General features: G+C 38.9%; 1 protein-coding gene across 5 annotated transcripts in view; it reads right to left on the bottom strand.

The window, feature by feature from the left end:
• Positions 1-13,454, bottom strand: part of NCKAP1 (NCK associated protein 1) — a 69,778-nt gene that overhangs the window by 32,607 nt on the left and 23,717 nt on the right. For 3 of the 5 annotated variants that reach the window (XM_086615228.1, XM_086615227.1, XM_086615225.1), the window contains 6 exons: positions 5,056-5,148; positions 4,800-4,856; positions 3,635-3,777; positions 3,456-3,546; positions 1,158-1,295; positions 392-440 (listed from right to left, as the gene is read on the bottom strand). In XM_086615228.1, the coding sequence (XP_086471354.1) occupies positions 392-440; positions 1,158-1,295; positions 3,456-3,546; positions 3,635-3,777; positions 4,800-4,856; positions 5,056-5,148 (571 nt within the window). The remainder of the gene's footprint in view (positions 1-391; positions 441-1,157; positions 1,296-3,455; positions 3,547-3,634; positions 3,778-4,799; positions 4,857-5,055; positions 5,149-13,454) is intronic. The other 2 variants (XM_086615229.1, XM_086615226.1) reach the window with 1 other exon arrangement.

Raw genomic sequence — 13,454 nt, 5'->3', positions numbered from 1 at the left:
TTAAATAGTTCATTAATAGACTGTTAAATGGATAACATTGTTTTACATATAAAAAATACCCCACGCTGTTCTAGTGGAGGTATTTTTGCAACACCTTTTTAAAATGAATTACTTAATGCTGACACCACTCAGCTATTTCCATCGGAATTACTGAAGCCCTCACTTCTAGTCAAAGCCTGGAATAAATTGATGACATTCTACTCCAGCAGCATATGCTCAATTCGAACTTCACTGCATATAAAATTATGATACATACAGATGAGATTTAATCAAGTTCTCTAAAATCTAATTTGAATACAACTTTTGTACCATACGGAAAAACAAGTAGTCTTTTAAATGTTAACTATTTTTTTTAATACAAACATGAGCTGTTTCAGAATATTTTACTCACAAATGATCCATTTTTCCATTGCATCCAGAGAGAGGTATTCACATGGCATCTGTTGAAAAAACAGTAATCTATAGCAAACTGATTATATAAAAGACGATACATTTAATGAGAAGTACTTTTTAGAAAAATATGGGCCAAATAAAGCCTTGAATGCTGATGAATCATGCAAGACTGCTGCTGATTACTAACAGGGCATTGTTTCATCCCTGTAGAAACTGAGGGTTTCGACATTAAACGAGCTTCCGTATCCTCCAACATAGGATACAGACATTTATTTAAGGATATGGACAATTTAAACATTAAGAATATTTAAGAACAAAAGGCTCTTGATGTCTGCCAATCATGACTTGAGAGCTGTTAATGCTTGCACTTTTTCAGGAAGATGACCATTCCTATCACAACTGAGGCAGCAAATGCAAACAGTAAAAACTGTAAAGGACGTATCCGTCCTGATTTTCAGTCTGTTGGCCCACAGATATTGGAGAAAGTACATAGAATTCCTTCCTTCTGCACTGCAGAAGTTAACGTTTCCTCCCTTCATCTTTTGATTATCAAATACTGGAAATGAAGGCATGAGCTAACGCAACAGAAGCTTTAATTAATGCGAGAAAACTTTTCCCCGAGCACTCAGCTCTCCCAACCAGCCTATTTACTTCTCGGATTAAAAGCCACATAAAGGCAGTCACGCAGCAAATGGAACACCCCACAGTATTTTACGGAAAAGCTTGCTGAACTTTGTCACATAAGGCAACTTAAGAGGCCGTACTGTGTCAGACTGTGCAGGATTCAGCATTGTACTGGGGGCACTGATGAGGCTCAGTAGTTGTGCGTTTCTCCACTGGTCAGCCGAGAGATTTCTTCGAGGATAGACCATCTGGAGTGAAATCAGAGCATCTGAAAGGGACTAAAAAGGAGACCAATGATCAGTCTGAAGATGTCCTCAAGGCTCAGTCTTGGATAAATATCCAAGTTCTTTACCTCATCTCGAGACACTGCATTGACACTGCCATACTCGAAGCACAAGAGACACTAAGTACTGTTTTATCAGCAGTGCTGTTTCCTCAGCATTATTGCTAATGATAATCAAAACATTTTACAGAACTAGTCATGAAATTAAACTTGAGGGTAAAACCCACTGCATCTAGTTTACTTCACATATAAAAGTCTATTCCAGGCTAAGGGAAGGATGAAGAGAAGCAGGAGGATTTTATCTATCTTTCTTTTAACATTACAGTTTAAAAATTCTGAGTTCAGAATTAGAGGACATGAAAAAAATCAGTAGAGGACAACAAATGTGTCACGTACAGCTGAAAGTTGTTCATTATTTATTCAAGCATCCCAATTATTGTGTTATTCTCTTCCCCGCCACTTCATTTAGCATGTCCTTCCCTCTTTGCTAGCAAATTATAATTATTTTGAGCAGATGCTGTCTACAGGAGCATCTTTATAGCAGATTAAGCTTATCTGAGTATGGTCCTACATTTTTGCCTTGTTTTTTACATCAATAATAGTGCTTGTATGAATCCCAGAGTGCCAAGTCTAAACATTCTGCCAGAAGAGAAGGTCATTCAGGAAAAAAAAAATTGTTGAAGCTAATTTCAAGGACTAAACAACTGTCAGGTTTACTGCAAAGTAGTGAGCTGATGGAAGGACAACTTCAGTGTGCAGTTCCATGAGTGTAACTTAAGTATGTGTTTCTATAGCACGGTGCCTGAAGGGATCCCTGACCCCAATTTATACCTCTAGCACAGAACAAGCAGAAGAGCAAAAATGGAACTGAAAAATGGCTTTCCAAAACATTTCAAGGGAAAGGATTGGTCCACTATTAAATACAAGAGCATGAAAAAAGGTGATACTGAAAAGTGAAGTATCTTTGCTAAAACATGCACAAGGAGAGATTAATTGCAAATGAGATCCTTAGCTAAATAAGCCTCAACAAGACAGGAATCATGCAGAGGAAAGTATAACAAAAATAAGATTACAGATTATTTAGATCACTGGAAAGTATTCAAAACTATTTCATTTCATAGCACTTAGAGAAGTAGCTGGGAAACTCTCTGAACTTCTAGTGACTATCTTAAAAAAATTAAGGAAATTAAGAAAAATCTCAAGAGGACTAGAGAAGTAAAACACAATCACAACCTAGACTTTAAAACAGGAAAAAAAACAAACCCCAAACCTTAAATACTTTAGGCAGTAACTTAGTATTTAAGTTAAACTCCTGCCAAAGATTCCAAACTGAGTTGTCAGGCAATCAATTTGCAAGCACCTAGAAAGTAACACCTTTATAAATCACATTTGGCCAGTACCGATCAAACAAATCTGATTTCCTTTGACAGGGCAGCAGGCCTAGTGGATAAATGGGAAGTGATAAACAGGATCTACATTGACTTTCTTGAGGCTTCTGTCACTTTTCCAAGGTATTCTCATCTCAAAATACAGCAGCCTAGAGAAATCTTCCCAGAACTGCAGCACAACCAGCCGTGTAAGAATGTAAGCTTAAAAACATTTAAAGTACGGAAAGAGCTTAAGGAATTGGGTTCATTTAATGGAGCAAAGTCAACCGAGCGGGGTACACAATGTCAGCTTTTGAAGATGGAAGCTGTTATTATAGAGGCAGTGGTGATTTCCAGCATCCTCAGTTTAAGGACAATCCAAAGCAAAAACCCTCAGGTTGCAAAGTAGAAAACCACATTCATCTAGGATGGTAAACCAGAAAAACCCAGTTTCACAGCAGCATTAGGACGTTAATGTCAAGCTACAAACCAAAACAGAACACAGATGTAGCTATTCTCAGATGATCCACAACTGGTTTTTAAGAAATTTCTAATCCTTAGCCAATAAAACGGAACCTTACCAATAGGTCTTGGCATTCCTGTGTTTCCACAGGTTCTGTTATTTAATAGGATATCAATCCCCAGCCCCAGACATCTATTATACATAAAATCTCCTGTACAATTTATACCTAATGGCCTCTGACAAGACAAGCTCTTGCATATTTACTTTCTTATCCCTGCTTCTCTCAGTTAAGGTTACTGTGTGCCTGTGAAAAGTAGTTACATACTTTACTGTGAGGTACAAATTCCTCCATCATTTTCTTTAAAGGATTTTCATAATCCACAATCATCTGGCCAAGGCGTGGATATTCTCTGTCACTAAAAGCAATAACAAACAATTCACTCAGGTGCAGTTGTTACTATTACCATTACAACAACACACATTTCTTCCACCACAGCTTTTTACCTTGCTCCATGTGTCATTTCATGGGCATAGTTGTACAATCCAATGATAGCCTTCCTTTCTTCAATTCGAGACAGCAGGATCATTAGAGTTGTGTAGGTTATAATCAAATCTAGGTAGTTCTTCGTTAAATCGAAGTTTACAGTCTAGAGATAAAACACAGTAAATTATCGCTCTAAAATTTCCAGAAACAAGCAGAAAACTACTTCCTAAACTTTCCATCAATTTTCAGCATTTTTTAAGTACAATGGACTGTCTTAATCAAAGTTTTTGTTCTGGTCGCATGCAGACTTCAACTTATTCACCCAAACCTCCAGAACTGTTTGTATTCGTGAAAGCAAGTACACAAATAAATCTGTCCAGGCTCAAGCATCACAGCTTAGCTGACAGAAAGGAACTCTTGGTACTAAGCAGCCACCAAGTGCTTTGGCCCATAAATTGTATTTTAATAGGACTCTTGAGTGTAAAAAGCTAGCACGTATCCCACTGGCCTGGTAACATCATTCCATAGGATATGTACCTGCTCCTCTTTCACAGTATGAAACTGAGTCAGCCAAGATTTAGAATAATGACTAAAACTAGCCAAGTGACATTATGAACACTAGAAAAGAAAGCTGAAACCAAAAGGGAAAGGCGTTTGAGGTTTTTTGGTGTTTGGTGGGTTTTGTTGGTGGCGGTGTTGGTTTTTTGTTGTTGTTGTTTGTTGGTTGGTTTGGGGTTTTTTGTTTGTTTTCAATGTAATACTTAGCTGCTTTTGTACTTGCTTTAGCCAACACCAGAAGTGAACTCCTCACGTTTCTCTTGGTTGGACACCAGTAATATTCCTGTTTTGTGAGCGTACGTGGTGTAAGCGTGTAGGTGACACTTCTCAGAATAAACTTACATATACAATAAAGTAAAAATCACAGAAATATTTGCTTGTCTGGTAATGGACAACACTGTTACTACTGTCCATAAGTCGCCTGTTTAAAATGGTCCATCTTCTAATTTCAAGCTATTTATAAATATTAGAGATCTGAAGATTACTGTTTTTTATTTCTCTTGCGTTTATAATTAGAGATGTCAGGTTTCTTGTGCAAACATAAACGAATCCTTCTAATCCTCCACACAGGACTCTGATTAGAATCATTTTTAGGTGGCATTTGAAAGTTTAAACCCAGAAACTTACAATATCAAAGAAGACTTGGCAAACATCAATAGTGTTCAGCAGCTCACAAACATGGTCCTTGAAAAACAAAGGAATAATTTTAGTTTAAAAAGATGTAAGTAAATCACTTTACTCTGCTTAGTGATAGAGACTGATTTTTTTTTTTTTTAAAGAATAGAGCTACAAGTTCAGCTATTTCATGAAACAGTGTAATTTCTTAAGTAAAAAGACAGCACCCTGATGTGACAGAACAACTGACACATTTGCAATACCTTACCTTAAATTCCATAACATCAACAAACGTGAAGTAGTATAATGCCAGGTTCTTCAGGATCTCAGATTTTTCCTTCTGGAGCTGAGCAAGCTGTTGCTAAAAGAGAAAGATAAACATGCACACTGTTCTTAGAAGATGTTGAGCAAACTGCTGACGAATAATGCCTGTGAAGTGCAGAGTAACCACCAGGCCACGCAAAGCAGCCTTCACATGGTTTTCTAAGCCTGCGTGTCTCAAACACACAGAGTTCTGAAACTGATCGTTTTAACAGCTGCCGACTATACTTGGAAGATAAAAGTCAAATTAGTACACATTAGTACCAAGGTCATATTGTTTAGCTCAGCTAGAGATGCAAATGGTAGTTAAGAAAACGGTGTTATCGTATGTCTAATTAGCAAAAGCAGAACAGTAGTGAGCACGAATCAGCATGACAAAAAAAACATGACGTTACTCCAGGTGGGAGAAAAGAAGGTGGCAGGTTACAAACTTTACTACAGAAAAACATTATGCTTTTAAATTCTGAACTTACCAAAAAGAATATCCAGGCAAAGCCACGTTAAGCATGCAAAATAAAATGTAGATACAAACATAAAATACAGTAACGGTTCTTTGACCAGTCCCATATAAACACAATAATACATTCAAACAAAAGCAACAAAATAAAGAAACAAAAAAGAAGCAAAACACTAGCATTAGACACTGGTGGATAAAATGGAAAAGGCAAACGTGAATACAAAGGTATAAAATAGTTCACATGGATTTTTTTTTTTAAACACATAATGAAATATTATTTAATTACTGTGTTTTTCAAAGTTTTCTGGAGGAACCAATCAGACCACTTAATTACAATTAAGAACACACAAAAAAGCAGCGGTTACTTAACAGTCATTCTGTTTATCTATGTATGACAGTCTCACAGCACTGCAGGAATCCAATTACTTAACTGGGAATATCCAGCTCCTAATTAAGTCTCCTTCCTGATCCATGAGTTGAGGTGAGTTAAAGCGGTCATAACACTCAATATGAAAAAGTGCCCTCCAAAAAGCTGCAGGATTTTAAATTGAAGACTGATCAAGTTAAATAGGATTTTCTTCTCAGCAAGAGCAATCAATTATAAGAAAGATTAAATGAATTGTTTCAAATCGATTATCTTATTTTCATGTCAGAGGTGAGAACTGAATACACTTCTTCATCTCCCACTCTTCATGAAGCTGTGCTCCAGGTTCTCAGTTTTATGGGAAGCACTAAAATTCCTCTAAGTACAAAAAATAGGCTGCCTGGACCACTACATCATATCTAAGGTAATTTTTGCTTCTTTCCTCTGAAGTTTTAGGGACGGATTTTTAGAAGAAATTATGATTTTCAGAAGTCTTAAGCCATAAGACCTCAATTATAGCCAAGGAAGACAGGGACACACAGAGTTACGAGCAAACTGGAATAGCTACATGATAAACCACTCCTGCCTACTCTTAAACCAGAGCAAAAGAATTTACTTGAAGGTCCAACTTTGAATGCCTGCACTACGTGACGTTTAAGCTTTCCACACAGCCATCGGCTGGGACTTGAATGCAAAATGGGTGCAAGCACATGCACTTATCCCGTAACTTCTCCTGATCATCTCACGCACCAGGAAACAGGGTATTTCCATTTAGACTGCTGCAGTACAAAATCTGTTTTGAAATGCAAGTCCTGTGAGTTGTGTTTTGACCCTCAGCACGGATGTGCCACGAGCTTTCCCAGTGCACACCTTCAAGCCGAAAGGCGACGCATCCAGCATGACCGCGCGTGGAGCCCGGCGCTCCCGCCGGCCTGCGCAGCTCCGCAACACCTTCGGGCCAACCTGCGCCTACCGTCGGGAGCTCCCCAGAGGAAAGAGGGCTTTCTGCTTTCAGGGGTGCTCTGCCAGCCAACAGTTCTCACACGACGAAGGTTTGTCGCCTCAGATGCTTGGGTTTAACCTTCACTAGCTTAAACCAACGCAAGTGTGAACTGGATCAATCTGAGGAGTTGTTTCGGGATTTTTCAGGAACGCACCACATGCTATTGTTCAGAAATAAGGATAATTCTAGTGCAGAAAGGCAAGGAAACCAAAACTTGCATTACAACTGCACATACGCTTTACTGCAACCCTAACTCAGGCTCAACAAGGTGCAACGCTAAGGGAGACTAGCAAGATTACAGCTTGTTGTAGACACCACCTACGTTTGGTATAACAAATAGCAACCCAGCACCCACTTCCAGAGGACAGAATTTCAAAGCCACAACCCTTCTGGGCCACAACACGTGAAGTGGGGAGATACTGCAAAAAGGGAGACAGTGCTGGGAACTACGCTTGCAAAAGAAATAAATCTTTTTTCAGAAACTCTGCAAAGCTGTACATTAAATAAGAGAATACAAGGAGGTGTTCATCACACTCAACCAAGGAATCACTGCTATTAGCTCGCTACTTGTATTCCAAGAAACATCTCTACTTAAGTGATGCTAAAATTTTGGTACATACTTAAGGTGATCATTCTTTGAACTCTGAGTGTTGAAGGTGTCAGCAAACTTTTATTTAAAACATTAATATCAAAGTAAAACAATGCATGAACTGTAATCACTGTCAAACCATTATGGTGCAAACACCTCAACTCATCCAGCACAGCCTGATCAGTTAAAGTGCAGCTTACAGCAAGTAGGGTCTTGGATGTTTATTTGCATTTTTATCACTCAGGAATGTGGGTGTAGCTCTTTCCACACCCACTGCAACAAAACTTTCCATTACTAATTTCCTAACAGCTGTTTAGAAATAGCTGGTGCTATATCATTTTGTATTTGGTTTGAGGCTTTTTTCCTTAGCCTGCAATTCCATCTATCAGCAAACATTTCTGCTTCCAATATTCAACAAAAGTTTTAAAATAGGATAAGCTGAAGAAATAACTCCTAAAACATTACTAACATCAAAAAAATTATTTTCACTATAACTAACCATGCCTTGTTGACTGGTTAGACATAAGTGTCTTATTTATTCTTAAAGAATTTGAAGTACAAATTATACCAACAAGGACAACAGTATTTTTGTTGAATGAGGTGTATTAAAGATATGTAAGAAGAAATTTTAGCATAATATAGCAAGATCAAAAAAAAATTGAAGTAATTTCTCCGAAAAAATTTATTTTGGCTATTAACAACAGCTATTATTTGGCTATTAACAAAATACCACATCACCGATCATATTTCAGTATTATTTATAAACCAGGATTTTAAACACCAGAGAGTGAAGCTGACACTTTGTCAAGTACGTTATCTAAAAGAGAAGGAACTGATTTTTATCAAGTTGTCTTGTGCCTTTCCTTCTTCATATTAAACCTCACAAAATCTTTACCCAACTGACAATGGATACAGAGAAAGCACATTAAAAGAAGCGAAAAACAAACCAGAAAGTGCAAGACAGCCTCACTTAAAGCTTACATGAACCCAACGGCTCAGACACAAGACAGTAACGACACAGACACTGACATGTTACCAATGTGAATAAACACAAATTTAATGGGAGGGCACAGGAAAAATAGGAGACAACTAGAAAAGGCTGTTCAGAGAGTTTTATGTGTGGAAAACCAGAGGATAACTGTAGTTCTGTAATTACTTTATCATATTTATTTGACTGGTAGCAGCAGTATGTGAATAAACGTCATGATTCAGGAATAGGCAGTGGAATTTTCTCCTCCTTATATCAGTGTGATGCTTTCCTGTGAGTACGATCATTAAACACACATATTTGTTTTCTACAAACTGACACCATAGATATTACCATGTCCTCAGAGAAAACACCATCAACTTTAACTTACTAGCTGGAATATAAGCCCCAAAAAGCAGTATTAGAAATTCTGAAAGTTAAAATCCTGGGGCTAGGGGCAAATAATCACTGTCAGTGCTCATACTGTCATTTATTGTCCTCACTATGCTTGCCACCTGTAGAGTCTTTAGATGAAGTTTTTAAAAACTCAACTTATCTGAACAAAGTTCTATGTCTAAAAAATCCATAGCAGAACAGTGGGGGGAGAAAGAGAAGGATCTAACCAAATGAAGAAAATGAGTTTTAAATTCTGTACGCTAACTGCAGAATGACGGACGTGTCCTTGGTTTTCTTATTTCCAATTAAAAGCAGCCTCTGAAGTGACATGCTGCATATAAAAAGATGTAATAGAATATTTAACGTGTTTACTAAAGAACGTATTTCTACCGCAAGATCTATTTTTATTTTGTTTTAAGTTTCTAGCACTAAGCTCACTCTCTTGAAAAGGAAACACCCTCTACCACTGCAACTGTCCCCAGGGCTGACCACACTAGTGGTGATGGCAAACAACTGCAGCAGTGAGGCTCCTCTTTACAAACAGATCTACCCGTCACTCCTGTGGGGCAGTTTTCCTGGTCTCTCACTTTCTTTTACATAAATTCATACAGTAATTCCTACATTAGGCTTATTACATATTATCACACCATACAAGCTTTGGCCACAGGTCTTGAGACCTCTGAGGCAACAATTTACAGAATAAAGTGTCGTCTGTGCTATTCTATAGATAAAAATGTTTCAGACACACGTCTCCAGCTGCCTGTATACTGACTTTTATGTCATGAAATCATGACAGAACTATTCATTTAAAGTGTAGGAACACTAATTTTGGAATACCATCTCAGTAATGCTGCGCAACTAAAACTAGTTAAGGTACTAATGATGCCTTTTTTGTTTCTTTGTGTTTTATTGGCCAAGCTCTTAAGTTGTCAGTCATGAAATCAAAAGAGGATTTCAGTTTTAAGGGATGAAGCAAACAGGTTAGGTACTACACACACTCACTCCTTTGCAAGTATTACACACACTATTAAGCAAGAAGATGGAGCACATGACTACTTTGGTTTACCTTGGCAAGTGACCCGTATGCACCAGTTTGACTCACAGCAGCATACTATAATGACTTATTATTTGGATGCTACTCCATCCCAAATTCATGCACAATCAAGGGTTATATGAATATAAACATCACTGCTGATTGTGCTTATGATGACGAAAAAAGTTATGTTACATTAGGACAGCTCTGTTTGGTGAAACACTTCAAAGAGGTTTCAAGATTTCACATTACCTTTTGGAATCGCTGTGAAAAAACCACTCAATTTCAGACGGCTGTTGGGCTGAACAATTTGACATACTATTCTCTGACTGTATTATAGCTTAAGTAATTTTAAGCTGTGAAGTCAGTCTTATGCAGGCACCAACTGAAGACACCAGACACGCTACCGTGTACAAACTCAGAACAGTAGGTATGGTTGTATCGGAGCATTAGCAGAGCAATTTCAATTCTGAATGATTTTTAGTAAAAATGGAGATAAAATTTTATTTGTTGCACATATTTTGCAGTTTCTTCTGAAACAAACTGTCACTACTAGATCCTATTCTCACGCATAGGAAACCTCAATTGCTCATACAAAGCTGAGTAGAGACTAGTTACTCATCGCCTGGCTCTACCCATGCAGGGGGAAGCCCCAAAAACTAAAAAAATAGTCCCTTTAGCACTGCAAGTCCCTTGAGCAGGAGCACAGTTGAACTGGCAGCGTGCAAGAATCTTTTTACCTGGAAAGGATTTTAGTCTTTGTGGCCAGGAGGCCAGTTAGTTTTGTGGTGGAATACTGGGAGCTGGGTTTTTATTGCTTAAGCAAGCAGTAAGTTACCTGCAAAAGCAAGTCTCCCATACAAGAGATCCAGTACTCCAGAAAGCTGGAGAAAAATATTGAAGTTTATTGAATTTGGAGATTTAAGCTACTTAAGTTACTCTTAAGAAACCAGCTGCCATAGGTGTTAATTACTATATAATTTCCTGAAAAATAAGTAACTGTTTCTTAGTGAAAAAGGATTATCATAAGACAGCACAGCTGAGACCCCGAAGTTATTGCTCCTCAGAAGATAATTTCTAAATTATCTCCACTAACACTGTGCAAATTGCAATATTAAAAGCTTCATTAGAAACAAGCAAGCAAACAAATGACATTTCCTTTAGGCAGTGTATCCCTTGCAGGTGCTGAAAGGAGTACATTGAAAGGGAAATAATCACTTGTATTTAGCGCAGTGTTTTGAAAACGACTAATTATTGGAAGCACCGATCAAATTAAAAATCAAGATTGGTTATGAAATGTGTATTTCAATAACTTTGTTACAGAAGCAAGCGTTTGATAACCACATGCATTAACGTTTTGTCACAAGCTATGGCCAAAGAGGCCCAGCCACGCTGTGCCCATGCCGCCTCTCCCACACTCAGCTCATCTGCTGTGCAACCAGGTCGTGGAAGTGCAACTGCCCAAGACACAGTAAGCAGCCCAAACATACGTACCGGGGCCTAAAAGGAAAAAGCCAACACACCCGTGAAGAAAGAGTAAATATAACGGAAAGTGAACTAATTCACACCTACACATCCTAACCCAGGCAGGCTGGGAACGCTCACACTGCTTCTACTCTACTCTCGCGTGATCTTAATTCTATTCCCCAACGACACAACACAGCAGAGAATTCTTACGGTTAAATCAGGTCAATAACCCCCAAAATACTTCCTCCTAAGGCACTGAACGTGTAGCCAACACAAAACACAACGGAACTGATACGAACAATATTGAGAAAACAGCTACTAGAAGATGAAGGTGAGCAGCATCTGGAACACACGGGCGTTTCTCCCACTAAGCACACACTTGGGGACTCCTGAGTAATGTTTCACCCCTCTGCTTACTGCTGAGCAGTGACTAAGCCCCAACTTCTCCTGCAGGCATTTAAAAACATGGGAAGTTTTTCTGCCCGGGAAGATGCTGAGGAGCAATCTGAGTAAAAGAAAACATACGTTCAAGAAAGAAGGCAGATATCCTCACGGCTTCCCATATGTGGTGTTCTGGAAAGTAGAAAGGAGGCCAGCTCCATCACACAAACACACACAGCTTCACCTGTGCAGGCAGCACATTTTTCAGACTCTACCCACAATCTACAGAAAACCTATGTATTTTCTCCTTCCATCTCCAGTTCCCCATTGTCAAGTATTTTATTTTGGTCTTACAGTGGCATTAAATGTTCGCACTTGACTGAAGAAAAGAGCAATTTTTAGGTCCTACTACATTTTGTCAGGGCTCAGTACATTCTCTTTTGATTTCCCTGTAGTGACAACGTTGCCTGTTTGCCTTATCAGAGGATGAGGTCTAAAAAAAAAAAAAACCCTCAGAAAAATCAGATTTTTTCTGCATTCCTTACTTTGGAACTTTTCTTCTGAAGCTAGTCAAGTAAATTCAGTGAAAATAAATGTTACTCTGAGTCAATACTAGCACAATCAGATCACCGGTCTGACCAAGAAGGATGGTGCTATACAGTTTTTTGGAAGGCTTCTCCAATTTAGAAGGCTTTTTCAAAACAAAGCTTTAGTCAATTTAAAATAAATATAAACATTAAGGTTTCCCAAACACAGAAGATGGATATTTTTATTGTTACATAGTTTCTTTTTCAAGTAGGACTCTCAAAGGTTTGTTTCTCACTTTGTCAATGCTTCAAATGTTTACACACATTCCCTCCTTTGCAGGTATTTCGGACACTACTACCCAATACCACGTCGCTGGCCATCACCACTAACAGGGGATTTAAGAGCTCCATCTCCAAACTGCACGTTCTCCAGGTTCTGCGGCTCAAGATGGTGACTGGAGAAGAAAGGGCAAGTGTAAGACCACAGGGACTGCCCCCCGACAACGGGAAAGAGGGAGTTGTGAGCTGGTGAGGTGCAGAGCTGTCCACAATCGATCCTTCGGAAGATGAACTACTCCGTTTCATGTTTCAGCCTGGTCAGCGAGGACTCACCTGGCGTTTCGTTTTTGTTTGAACTGCTCAGAAACCTTCGCTCTTGCTACAACACTGAAAATGAGCCGTGGTCAGACATCACTCCAGTCTGACTCAGCACACCGAGCGCTGACGGAGGAACAAACCCAGGAGCTGTGTTTTTCATGAATCGAGATGTAAAAGCTATCAACAGCAAACATAACAGAATGATGTTTTGAAAGACTAAAAATGCAGGGTACCTATCTGTTTACAGCAAAGACTGCTCACACTCTTCGATGAAACGTGCTGTTCACCTCTGAGACACAAACTGCTGTGAACGATGGCACCTGAGAACAGCAAACTGGCAGCTAAGAATAGGTCAAAAACCACAAAAAGCAGGCACCGCTGCTTCCCTCCCTGAATGCAGGCTTGTTCGGCACCACCACCTACTGCCGTGTCAAGAGGTATGACTAACTGCACGGATGCACGATGCCAAGCTATGGCAACCGCTGCAGCTGAACACACGAAATCCCAAACGGCTCCCTGAAAGGCTGTTCTGGAATTTTCACTGCAAGGAGGAAGCACAGGTTTA

Source organism: Tauraco erythrolophus, chromosome 8 (assembly GCF_009769465.1).
Source record: "Tauraco erythrolophus isolate bTauEry1 chromosome 8, bTauEry1.pri, whole genome shotgun sequence".
NCBI lineage: Eukaryota > Metazoa > Chordata > Aves > Musophagiformes > Musophagidae > Tauraco > Tauraco erythrolophus.
The sequence above is the reverse complement of the archived record's forward strand: the minus strand, read 5'-3'. Positions and strand labels throughout refer to the sequence as shown.